The 13,400-nt window shown below is 34.4% G+C and overlaps 3 protein-coding genes across 6 annotated transcripts in view; 1 reads left to right on the top strand and 2 right to left on the bottom strand.

The window, feature by feature from the left end:
- pyd (zonula occludens-like protein polychaetoid) overlaps nt 1–2,424 on the bottom strand; it is a 91,617-nt gene extending 89,193 nt beyond the window's left edge. For all 4 annotated transcript variants that reach the window (XR_014878257.1, XM_085190450.1, XM_085190453.1 and 1 more), the window contains exon 1: nt 2,118–2,424. Coding sequence is in view for 3 of the 4 variants with exons in the window: in XM_085190450.1 (XP_085046576.1) it covers nt 2,118–2,409 (292 nt within the window). In the remaining variant the exon portion in view is untranslated. The remainder of the gene's footprint in view (nt 1–2,117) is intronic.
- Nucleotides 2,425–3,098: 674 nt separating this feature from the next.
- Nucleotides 3,099–9,629, top strand: Atu (Another transcription unit). The gene is made up of 11 exons (XM_085190327.1): nt 3,099–3,265; nt 3,589–3,685; nt 3,939–4,541; nt 5,399–5,499; nt 6,095–6,268; nt 6,901–7,073; nt 7,187–7,401; nt 7,788–7,950; nt 8,328–8,543; nt 8,716–8,881; nt 9,371–9,629. Exons 1-11 carry the CDS (start codon nt 3,235–3,237, stop codon nt 9,571–9,573), a joined length of 2,142 nt encoding a protein of 713 aa, XP_085046453.1. The 5' UTR covers nt 3,099–3,234; the 3' UTR covers nt 9,574–9,629.
- A 623-nt stretch (nt 9,630–10,252) lies between these two features.
- On the bottom strand, nt 10,253–12,846 carry LOC146536366 (uncharacterized). The gene is made up of 3 exons (XM_085190530.1): nt 12,693–12,846; nt 11,063–11,500; nt 10,253–10,602 (listed from the first exon to the last, which is right to left on the bottom strand). Exons 1-3 carry the CDS (start codon nt 12,781–12,783, stop codon nt 10,253–10,255), a joined length of 879 nt encoding a protein of 292 aa, XP_085046656.1. The 5' UTR covers nt 12,784–12,846.
- Nucleotides 12,847–13,400: the final 554 nt, after the last annotated feature.

Below are 13,400 nucleotides of genomic sequence, written 5' to 3'. Positions count from 1 at the left end.
GCCGCCCGTTATATTTTGAATTCTAAGAAAACAATATAGGCAATCGTCGTTGCGAGTTCGACGCACTTTTTGTGTTGACTGTGTAAAACAATAGGCTGTTTTTACGTATGTGTGACTTTGCTGGTATACAGTTTTAATATACTTTACTTTTAAAATTATTTATAGCGTTTATAGAAGGAATAGTGTGAACAATATGAAATTACCTCGAAAAATTACCTAATTTCAGTTTCATATTCAATAGTACCAACATAATAATATTAAAAGTGCCTACAGACAGATTCGCAAAGTTTTTAAGATAATTATAAAAGAATGTTTTGACATTATTCAGATATATTATGAAGAAATTTTAAAAACTATTAAACAATATTAAATGAAATAAATAATAATTTGCGGTTGTTTTTGATATTTTTAACAGTCCCACGTGTTATTGTCGTTTCATATTTTTTAACTCAATGGACATAAAGTATATACTAACAAGAATATAGATAAATACTAGCACTAGTTTTAATTAAGTAATAGAAGTTTAGACCTAAGGCGAGGTCAATTTCCGTACGCACCCGCATGAGCTATAAATTTTAATAAAATACATTTTCCCTGTCACCGCTCAATTTAAATTGAAACCTAAAACTTTTCTAGTAAAGTCGATTTGACAATGGCGACTTTATTTATCAGTCTCTCCCCTTTTGGACAATCGACATGCAATTTTTCAATCAAACTCGCGTTTAGGTAAAGTTACGATGTTTTATTTATTAACTGATAAACTACCGGTTTGGTATCTGTTATAGTTTTATTTAAATGGTTTATTGTCTATTTATATGATCACTATCTTAAAAAAAACCCGTCGTGGCGCAGGATGCAAGGGTGTGACTGTAACGCGACGGTTGTGGGTTCGATCCCGACTCGAGGAAGTGAAATATTTATTTACGTTCATATTTCCATTTCTTCGCTCTGGTGTTGAGGCAAAGCGCGGCGTTGAGTTCTGCCACTCAACACGCAAAGCCTCCAGAATTCGGCAGAAAGTGGGGAACGGAGTGTCTTAACATTAGGTTCCCTCTGCCTACTCTGCTGTGTGCGGGATACAGCGTGAAGCTGATCTTAAAAAAATAACACTTTGTGAATTAAGGTACTTGCTGTATCTATCAAACCCTTTCCAAAATGATATTTCACAGGTTTTTTTATCTTTGGCTTCATTTGTATTCTTTCTTTTTGTTTGAACATTTGCAGTTTTGTTAAAGTCCAATACAATACAATATTTTCGTAGCATAAATCATACGCCTAATTTCCTAGCCAGAACGAACGAGACAACGAAATTTATGCCTAAAGCGTCTCTATATTTTATTTTTGTAATATAATGATATCCTACAAATATTAAAAGTAAAGACAGGCAGTTCATACATCATCATTACTTAATTTACAGTTGTCTGTTACACTTATGCACAGATTAGAAAATCTTGAGTTTTATTAAAGTAAGTTAAGAAGCTAAAACTTTAAGTAATTTTAATATAATAAATTACTAATAGAATAATATAATTTAATATGTGTATTTAGTTTATATTTTTGTTATAACGTACTTATTACATTTAAGTAAGTATACGAAATAGATTCTCTCTAGCGACAATATCGTGATGTGTATTAGATCACAAAAAAATACAAAGCCGCGATCTTTTAAGCCAAGGCTTGGAGAACATTATTTTTGTTTAAATACTAACATATAAACATTGGCACGGATTTGAACTTTTAACCATTGTATTCGGTCATGCATGAACATGTCTTATTTTTTCAGTGCTATAATTTGATGTCATATACACATACTACGTAGTAAGTACATATATAAATGTATTTATAATAATTAGAAATGTGGACACAAAACTATGACAGACTAAAGAAAAGATTTTAAAAGATTAATAAGATAACTTTACTGGCAGCTTTGCAAGTTTAAGTACATAGTATATGTAAAAAAATCTTCTTAAAAAGTTTTTGTCCCCTATTCTATTAACACCTTTGTCCTAACTCCACGTGAACCTCTCCATTTCGAACAAAAACGTGATTGTATTTCAAAGTCTAAATAAATGTTCTACGTTATAATAAATAATATCATATATTTTATTACAACTTACCATTTATAACGTATCTCTGTCTATCATTCATAAGTTCCTTAGCAAGTTTTGGGCACTCATTGTAAACTACAGCACAGAGATCGCGCAACTTAACGCCACTTTGTTTACTAACAACCTCTATGAAATAATTGCACTTATCACTGTCAACAGCACTGGTTATCACTTCTAGGTCGTGCACGCTAAATATACCCTTTTTTACAAGCACATCCAAAACATTTGTATCGCATAATTCTCGTAATAATGTCGCCTTGTGTTGTGCGAGGCCGGCACAAACATCCGCCGTGGCAGCCATCGTTCGACTAACGTTCCGTAAGAAAAAAATGCTCACCATTGAATAAGTCCATTCAGTAGAGAACAGATGCAAGCTTATATTATAGCTTAGTTAAGTAGTTTAATTTGTTTGGTAATTTTAAGCTTTAATTACAAGTTTTAGGAGTTATTTTTGATTGTAGTATTGCAACCACTTGAAAGTAAACAGTCGACAATTAATGTAACTTTTGTAAATGTAGTTGAAGTAATATTTGCAGTTTTAAGCTCGAGTAAGCTTGTAAATGGATATGAAACAGACGTTTATTTGTGTGTTTTCATTATTTTGTATATAATTATAATTTATTGTAAATCATTTTAAAAAATAAATAAATTTAAAAAGAATTAACATATTATCTATAACTACTTTATATTCCGTTGGAGGAAATTGGAATCCGTTATCAAAAGAAATGTTTTATAGTTATACACGGAACGATGTTGTAAAAGTAAATATGTTCCGGTTTTTTAGTAATTTTTAATGCATACTTTTATAAAGTAAAAAAAACAAGATTTTTAATTTACTATTTCTAAAACTTAAAGTCTAAAGTTTGGTTAATTTAATACTAATTTCTTATTGTATGTATGGATATCAACGTAGGCTTCAGTTTGAAGTGAAGTTCGCGCAGTTGGTTAGTAAACGTCATTAATGTCAATGTGAAAAACAAGAATGGCGTCTGCGTTGTGCTGTGAAGTTAGTAATTGTTTTAACTCAAAATGAAAAGATAACCTAGCAAATAAAAATATTACAAGTTTCATAGAATTTTTGTAATAATAAGAAAAGTATTACAATACTAGAACTCTTTTAAAGAAAATGACTCGAACAACAAGAAAAGCTGCCCGTGGTGAGTTTAATTATGTATATTTGTTTTTAAAATATTGTTATGCTTGTCTGTTATGATTTCTAGATGTATTTTAAGTTACTATCATTTAATTATTTGATTTATGAGGGCAGAAATATAATGAGTGTGTTTATAATATGAGTGAGACAGAATTTCTAAACTTATAAGGATTTTCTTAATAGGTTAATTATAAAAATTCTTCTACTTTTACTTGTATTTGAAGCACTAAATTTATCAAAGTATTTGTTTTATTTAAGTACTAATTCTTGGTTTGATGCTCAAAATCTCTCTGAAATTTGTATTATTATCTTATGTTACCATTTTAGATACAGACTCTGGATCTGATTCCGACAGTGCATCTAGTGCAAGTCGCAGTAAAAGTCCAAGCCCTGCACCGTCTGGCAAAGAAGGAAGTCATTCAAGGTAATTTATTCAATTCTACAGAAATCTCCACATTTGAGGAACAGAGAGTGATAATGTCTTAACTATAAACTTTCTTAGTAAAAGCTTAAAAAATATCTCTACTTATTATTGTATATATAGCATAAACTAATCAGTAATGGACATAAATTGCAATGTATTATTATAGCCTGTTGAGTTCCACCCCAAGTTGAGTTCCTGGTTTCGGTTTCTACTGTATACTGGTATAATTAAGTTATCAAATTGAAATTTTCAGGTCACCATCAAGAAGCCCGGCCAAATCGGGAAGTGAGTCTCCCAAATCAAACAGATCAGGACGCTCTAGAAAATCATCAAATGCATCGAATGTGTCTCGAAGCAAATCAAATTCTCCTGCTGCATCAAACCGATCGGGCTCAGCTCAAAGCAACAAATCAGGGTCTTCAAGCCCCAAGTCTCATGCTTCAGGAAGTCCAAGAGCATCCAAGTCTAGATCTAGGTCTAGATCACGCAGTGCTTCCGGAAGTGCTAGGTCTCGTTCAGGTAGTGCGCGTTCACGTTCAGGCAGTCCTAAATCTGGGGCTCAGAGCCCTAAATCTCGTTCACAAAGTCCGAAATCTAGGTCGCAAAGTCCCAAATCTAGATCTCAAAGTCCTAAATCTAGATCACAATCACATTCCCCAAAATCTCGAAGGGCTAAGAGTAGGTCTAGGTCCGGTAGTGGCAGCCCTAAAAGTAGAAAATCTAGATCTAGATCGGGCAGTGCTTCTTCAAGATCAAAAAGTCCAGTGGCAAGACAAGATGCGGACAGCCGCTCAAATTCACCTAACCTAATGATTGATGATGAACAGGCAAAAGAAAAATCGAGAAGTAGGTCTAGGTAAGCCTAAGATATAAAAATTTGTTATAAATTTATTTTTTGACTATTAAGATGCAAAGTGTGACTTTAGACAGAGTGTGACAGAAAGTGGGATGTAGCATGATGCTAAAAAAATATTTTTCTAACTATTTTAGATTCAAAATAATTTTTTCATGTTTAAGGTATAGCGCGCACTAGTGATTTTTGTCACCGTGACTGTTGCGTCACTGTCACCATGTACATTACACTAAATGAAGATGCGCGCATTTGGATACGTGACAATTGGGTGACTTTTTGTCTGCGGAGGACGGCAACACGCCGGTGACGCAACTGTCACCGCGTCCATAGATTTGTATGCCCGTGCGCGCATTAGCAACTAAATGTCACTTCGTTCCCACTCCCCCTTGCGGTTTCCATACTAGTCGTCTTCCGCATAAACATGAAACAGCAGCGTGTTGCATTACAGCACCGAATTTTTATTTCAAGAATGGCGTCAAGTTCATCAACAAGGCAAGACGTGTGTTTTAATGAAGATAAAATAGACAATGACAATACTGATTGACGAAATTGAGTTGAGGCCATTGCTCTATGACAAATGAAAAGTTGAAAGCTAATATTTTCTACGTTTGTTTTTTTTTCTATTTCTTAATATACGTGCACAGACAACCATCTCTTCGAGATCCATTTTATCAAATGTAAAAAATTTCGTCACTGTCATCGCAAGTGCGCGCAGTCGCGAAAAGTATGGTGACAGGTCAGTGACAAAAAATTTATTGTCACCGTGACAAAAGTCACCAGTGCGCGCTAAGCCTAACAGTATATTCTTATAAAATATATTAAATATTTTAGGTGGTCATACTAAAAGTCTATTATTTCAGATCTGGCTCCAGGCAATCCAAATCCAGGTCAAAAAGTAAATCAAAATCTAAAAGTAGATCACGGTCCCGTTCCAAGAGTTCAAATGCTTCAGATGCAGAGGGTAAATAAATTGAATAATTATAGTTCTTTTATATTTTCATTTGCACATTTTAATTCAATTTAAGTATTGAAATCTGAAAACGCATTGCCTCCAGAAAGAAAAGTAGGGAATGCAGTGTCTTAACACTACACCCCCTCTGTCTACCCTGCTTCATGCAGGTTACAGCGTGACATAAAATAAAAAAAATTATAGTTCATTACATATTTGATTGAATCAGTAAATTAGTGCAAAGTCTGTATTGATTATTTTTAAAAGTTTTGTAATGGTAAATGAGAATGAAATTATTAAAATGGTCCATACCTATAGAATCGTGGAATGTCTGTAGGAAATCTTATGTTGTACTAGCGCCCCACTGGCTAGCATTGCACGTTTGAATGATAAATATAATCAGAGGCCATTATGGCGCAAGCGTGTAATTGTAAACTCGACGGTTGGGGGTTCAATTCTCACTCGAAAGGAATATATATTTTTTCTATTTTATTTATTATTATTTCCGAGCTCTGGTACTACGGCGCGACACAATTTTACAGGCACACAATAATGTCCTTCCTGGCCTCTCTTTACATAATTTCTTTATTATAATTTGATGTTTCAGGTGAAAGAAGAAAACGGGCGGTGCTATCGGACTCAGAAAGCGACGTGGGATCAAAGGGTGCTTCTAAACGTGGCAAGGGTTCCGACAGTGGTTCTGACACAAACAGCAAACCTAAGAAGAAAGCTAAGAAAATTGTTGATTCGGATGATGAAAATCAAGAGAAAACTGATACTGGTATAATATTAGTTTAATGTTTTTATATATTTTTTCTGTATATTTTTAAGTTATAAGGAGAGCTTTGATGTAAATATTGTTGTCTTTGCTAATAAAGCAAAGACAGGCTAATTTTATAAAAAAAATAATAATTAATTTTATAAATGTAAACAATTTAAAATTATGCTTTAGGCACTTTTTATATGTAAAATTATTTATTATTATTATTATAAAGGATAATGTAAAGCTATGAACTTTATACAGTCAGATTAATATGTTCTTATATAAAGCCATGTTCCTTTCCAAGTAAAAGAATGTATAATATTATTAATAAATAAACAATATTTAGTTTTCAAGATTTCGATAGATACGATAGATTTCGAGCGTGTCAAGTGTGCAACATGTAAAATATATTCGTTTCGGTAATTCGCCTTATTATAGTGAACACACAATGGAGATTATTTGGTCAAAAAGAAATAACAACACTACTTCGACAATGAGAGAGATGATGCAATGAGACTATGCGTTTTGATTTTAGAATTCTTTCTTACTTTCGATTATTTTCTTCCAGAGTGATAGTTTAATTTCAGGAGTATGTTAAAAAAATAATACAATTAAAAAATTCACAACACATTCTCTTATTAATATTTCAGTGACAGCAGACGCGTTATTCGGCGACGCCTCAGACATAAGCACAGACAACGAGGCCGACAAGCGCTCTGAGCGGTCCCGCTCCCGCTCGCGCTCGCGGTCCCGTTCACGGAGCCGAGCACGATCTGATGATGAGCGACGCTCCGGTGATGAAGCTAGGGGGAGTGGTGATGAGGTAAGCTGTAAGGTGATGGTCTAAAGATAAGCAGAGACTATGAGGCCAAACAATAATGAATATATTTAATAACTATATTTAATAATTTCTAATGTCTTAACTTCCATACGCAGGAGGTGAGAGAAAAACCTGAAGAGGAAGAAGAAGTAGAAATTCCAGAGACACGTATAGATGTAGATATGCCGAAAATATGGACGGAATTAGGAAAAGAGCTGCATTTCGTTAAACTACCTAATTTCTTATCAGTGGAGACCAGGCCTTATGACCCCAATACTTATGAGGACGAAATCGATGAAGAGGAAACCTTGGATGAGGAAGGACGGGCTAGGTGGGTTATGATAATCTAATGCTGCTCCAAATTTTTTTTGAGCTTCACACTGTATCTCGCACACAGCAGGGTAGGCAGAGGGGACTTATAGTGACCGTCATGGTAACTGTTCTTTATATATTAGATAATATATTTTACCATCGTGGTGCAGTGGGTGGTTGTATCGTGACGATTGTGGGTCCGATTCCCACTCGAGGGTATGACATATTTAATATTTTCAATTTTTCTTTAAATTAAAAAAAAAAATAAAACATTCATATTTTTTTAATACACTCAACAAACTAAACATAACGTATTCGGCGTCTCTTGTAAAGTTCACTGAAATATCCCTATATATAATATATATATAAGCGAATTAAGGTATCAATTCATGTTTTTATTTCCAGATTGAAACTAAAAGTAGAGAACACAATACGTTGGCGTACAGTATTTGATAAGGAGGGCAATGCGGTAAAAGAATCTAATGCTCGTATGGTGAAATGGTCGGACGGCAGCATGTCTTTACACCTCGGTTCTGAGATATTTGATGTTTATAAACAACCTTTACATGTAAGTTCTTTTTATAAACATATAAATAAATTAATCCCATTAAAGATATGGTTGATTTGGTAAAACTTAATTCAGGTATATAAATTTTCATTCAAAAAATCTAGTTTAGTTATTGTAATATATAAATGTGTGTTTAATTATAAATGTCATATAATATATCTTGGCAAAGTTAAAATTATTATAAAGAATCTAATGATTTCTATAGCAGATGGATTTAATTATATGAATTGAGTTGAAATATATTGTTATTGACTCATCAATAGCAGTCTAATAATCAGCGTTTTTGTCCATATAATTGTTAATCGACATTTCTCTCTCTCTCTTACTCACACGGATTAAGTAAAAACTGCTAATTTCAATTAAAATTCAATTTCCAGGGCGACCACAACCATCTATTCGTAAGACAAGGCACAGGTCTGCAAGGGCAAGCGGTGTTCCGTACAAAATTATCCTTTAGACCGCATTCTACGGATTCCTTTACACATCGTAAAATGACACTATCCGTAGCGGATAGGTCTACTAAAACGTCCGCAATTAAGATATTGTCGCAAGTTGGAAGCGATCCCGATGCGGATAGGAAGTATCAGCTTAAGGTATGAAAATTGTAAATCTCAAATTTTATAAGGTATTGAAATTTGGTATAAAAATTAGAACATACAATAGGAATTTTAAAATTAATTGAATTGCTTCCATGTTGAAATTTTGATGTGGATGTTAAATCTTTTGCTATAAAATCTATTAATTATTTATATAAAAATATTACAGAAAGAAGAAATGGAGCTCCGAGCGGCAATGCGGTCCCGCGCGTCCACGCGGCCCAAGCGACGTGCGGGGGCCGCGGGTGCGCCGCGAGCTCGCCACGACGACTCGGAGGACGAGGGCGGCGTATCACTCGCCGCTATCAAGAATAAATATAAGCAAGGACAGAAAGGTATATTTTTTTGCTTGACGCTCTATCCCGTATTTAACAGAGTAGGCAGATTTAGTGTGAAGAGACTCCGTTTCTCAGTTTTGGCGGTTGGCATTGCGTGTTAAGTGGTGGAATTCAACACTGCACTTTGCTTTGTGAGCAGAACGAGGAAATGAAGATGTTAAATATTTTATTCACCCGAGTGGATATCGAACCCTCCACCTGTTACGTTTACAGTCACATGCTTGCGACCCTGTGCCATGAGTCACCTCTAACAATGACAAACCATAAGTAACGGTTAAGTTCACGATTCAACCTATTTTTACAGTTATATCGTGACTACTGAAGTAATATAATTGTTTTATTTAAAAAAATGTGTATGTATAATTAAAAAATACAAAAGTATTGGATAGAGATTAAATTCGTGACTTTTGCTTTACAGAAATTAAATCGGTAAAAAAGACAAGTAAGAAGACATGCAATTTAAATATGGAATTCATATGTTTTCAGCGACAGCGGGAGCAGCTATCTATTCATCAGAATCGGAAGGCTCCGACGTGGAGACACGTCGTGCGCGACGTCTGGACCGCGCGAAGGCCCCCAAGGCGCTGAAGGACTCTGACTCGGAGGGCAGCGACCCCCCCGCGCGCCGCTCCTCTCCCTCGCCCTCCGCCTCCGCCTCGCACTCGCCCTCCGCCTCTAACAGTGACTGATTGTAATGTTTAATATGTGACATTGTAGGTTTATGTATAGAGAATTGTTTTTTTAATGGATGTTGTTTTATTTGAATTTCTATACTTATATAATATGATAGTCTTGGACCATGCGAAAGGTTCTCAAACCTCAGAATAAAAGGCTCGAAAGGCAGTGCACAACACTCCTCCCCTCGCCCCCCATCTCCAATGTATGATTATTGTTAATATAGACATATATTATTTTTTATTGTATGTTGTTTAATTTGAGTACCAATTTGAATGACTGATACTTCATATCATACTTTTTATACGAAACGTATCTAAGTTCGAAAAAGGCAAACAAAGCTTTTTTTTCTATAAACACACCGTCGACGAGGGCTTGACCCTTTGATATTTCCGTATGTTTTTCGTACTATATATAGCGTTTATAACGTGTTGGTATGACACTGTCTCGCATTAAAAAGGCATGTTTAAAAAAATACACTTAATTTTTTTTATTTAAGAGGTCAGTCGTGGCGCAGGGGCACAAAGTATGTCTGTAAGACCGATTGGTGATGGGTCCCCACTCGAGATAAAATATTTATTTAAAATTATATTTTCATATCGCTCTGGTGTCGAGGCAAAGCGCGGCGTTGAGTTGCGCCACTCAGCACGCAATGCCTCCAGAATTCGACAGAAAGTGGGGAACGGAGTGTCTTCACACTAGATTGCCCCGGCCTACCCTTCTATGTGCGGGATACAGCTTGAAGCTGATTGAAATAAATATGTAAACATTTGATAAAACATTGTTTATTTTCAAAAACACATACGCTTCGTATACTATTTTACCAACTCCTATCATCTTCCATACACCTTCATCATATTTCGTTACATTTGGAATCCGGAAGCTGCAAAATTGTTTAAAGTTTCGGTTTCTATCATAAAATCGATCGAATCTTGGTGCTACTATTTCGCATGTCTCGAGGTGTGGTATTGGATATGCGAAGCGTAAGTTTAATGTTTCTCCAACGTTTACAGAAGGCTTAGATGGCTCTGTGGATATAGGTTCTGGAACATTGGAAAAAGAACAGATTATTTTGCGTTTTATCTTTATAAGTTTTATAAAACATATTAAATGGCATTATCGATTTCGCTCGGCGTTGTAATTGGTATGTAGTAAAGTTCACCAAATGAATGAAACTAAAAAAAAATAAAGAGAGAAGAAGCTAAAGAAAATATCGAGGAATTCAAAACCGTAAATGTTGGGTACAAGAAATTCTGTTTTTCTATTCTTCCAAACATTTAATGGCAGATATACCTCGTGTGTTCATAAGCTTCCAAGCTTGGATATAATTTTCGTCAGTCAGATTTGAATTTATAAAGCAAACAAATAAAAAGTAAACATTATAAATTTAAAAATTAAAATAGAAAGGAATAGTTGCCAGTATAATTTAGTTTTTTTTTCTAAAACAAAAGTTCGTCTTAAACTTATAAACATGAGAGGAAAACTAAAAATATATAAAATTACCTATTATATGTATAGATATCACTTGGAAAACTTCAATCCATTCTCCAAAATTATCATAATATCCACTTATCACCCAATTTCCATGATCATTATCCATCAATGGGCCTATTCTAAAATCATTTGGCATCAAACTTCTCTCTTTTTCTTTAAAAGTATTCAAATCTAAACACCAACCATCATTTTCATTTAATTTCCTATACTTATTTACTGGTGTTATTATTTCTTTTAATTTTCCTTTTATATATTTGTCTAAAGTATTGTTGTAAAATCTGGATCCAAAATAGATTTCGCTTATATTTAAATTTAATTTCGAGGCATCGCCATTGGGTTTGCTTAAAAAGTAAATAGTACGGCTGTTGATAACTGGAGCTGATATGAGGATGATATCGTTCAATCTGGCCGATATCTCGAATGATTCCAATTCAATTTTAGAGTTAGCTGTAAATAAACAAATACATATTTAATACGTTATATGTGTAAAAATGACATCATCATCATCAACAGCCATCTTTGGTCCACTGCTGGACATAGGCCTTCCTAAAATCTCGCCACCACACTCGATTCTCAGTTCTTCGGACCCATCTGCTTCCCGCCAACCTCTTTACGTCGTCGGTCCATCTGACAGGGGGCCAAAATGATATTTTAGCCAGCCAGGTTAAAATAAGAGAGGTTTGAAAATTAACATTACTTAGTAGGAGGTAAGTATATACATATAACCCACTAGATCCAAAGAGAGCGCGAGGAGTGGCGCGCATTAGGGGAGGCCTATGTCCAGCAGTGGACTTTGAAAGGCTGATAGATGGATGTAGGACCTATATACATATATGTAGGTACATTAAAAGGACTTCAAACTTTATAAGGCCACATTATTAAAATGGTTTTTTTTATGAGAATTTTTTTTTTTTTTTAGTTAAATTAAAATATTTTTGATAGAAATCCATATATTTACACTAACGAGCGTCTTAGAGGTTAATTTAATTAATCATGTTTAATTTTTTTTTACATATATATCTATTAGGTATGTAATTATATTGGCAAAGAAAAGAAAATTTTTAATTTAAAACCCTTATCGGTAACTGGTGAACTGTTTACTTTAGACGCGGTGTGTAGTTTATTATCGAAGTTTAATTGAGCTTAAAATTTAAATTAAGTAAGAACTTGTAAGACATGGTCTGTAATTTTGAAAACATTTAATTTAAATAAAGAAATTTAGACAGGGAACCCTCTACAGTGTAACGATGGAAATAAATTTGCGTCGGAGATGCATAATAAATTTACATTATTTATTTAATAATAATAATCAGTTCAATCAATCAAATTAAATAAATATTGAGGCCATCATGGCGCAGCGGCACAAGGGTGTGACTGTAACGCGACGGTTGTGGGTTCGATTCCCACTGGAGGATGTGAAATATTTATTTACGTTTATATTTCCATTTCTTCGTTCTGGTGTCGTAGCAAAGCGCGGCGTTGAGTTGTGCCATTTAACACGCAATGCGTCCAGAATTCGGCAGAAAGTGGGAAACGGAGTGTCTTACCTCTAGGTTCCCTCTGCCTCCCTACTGCGTGCGGGATACAGCGCGAAGCTGATTTAAAAAAAGATTATATATTTAAAAAAAACGATACTGACTTATAATTTCTGGCTCTTCATATTTTACGATCGTACACACAATTTCTAACTGAATGACAAAGATAACATAACGTAACACACGTGTGGACATTTCTACATTAAATTTAAAACTGACACAAGTATTTCGTTTTGTTTACATTTTTTTTTTCAAAATATCGTCCCTCTCATTTGATCATTTTAATAAAAATGATTGGTGGGCTGTTGACCATGATGATGTCGATGTCGGCTGAAAATTTTTACCAGTTTATCGACTTTAAGAACGCCTAATTTAACTTACAGATGTTTTTTAGTTCCACACTGAATCCTGTATGTAGCAGGGGAGGGAGAGGGGACATGGGAACCTAATGTTAAGACACTAAATTCAACTCTAGAGGCATTCCATGGCAGCAGCGCGAGGAAATAGAAAAATAAATTTAAATAAAGCATTTCTTCAAGTAGGGATGGAACCTACAACCAGTCGCGTTTTCAGTCACGCTTCGTGCCCTTACGCCACGACTAGCCTCGATATTTATTTTCTTTTGAATTCTTATCTATTTACCATAATATTGTCATAAATTATTGACCAAACTGTAACAATAAAGACAGTCGTAAAAATACCTTTTGAATGCATCGAGGCGCAATTTTGTTTAAACATATGTTTTTTTTTGTCATAATAATATTTACTTAATTAATAAATACTGACAAATATTCAAGGTATCCTTAAATATT

This window comes from Heliconius melpomene, chromosome 9, assembly GCF_056956725.1.
Source record: "Heliconius melpomene rosina isolate 202511_hmr_F chromosome 9, ASM5695672v1, whole genome shotgun sequence".
NCBI lineage: Eukaryota > Metazoa > Arthropoda > Insecta > Lepidoptera > Nymphalidae > Heliconius > Heliconius melpomene.
The sequence above is the reverse complement of the archived record's forward strand: the minus strand, read 5'-3'. Positions and strand labels throughout refer to the sequence as shown.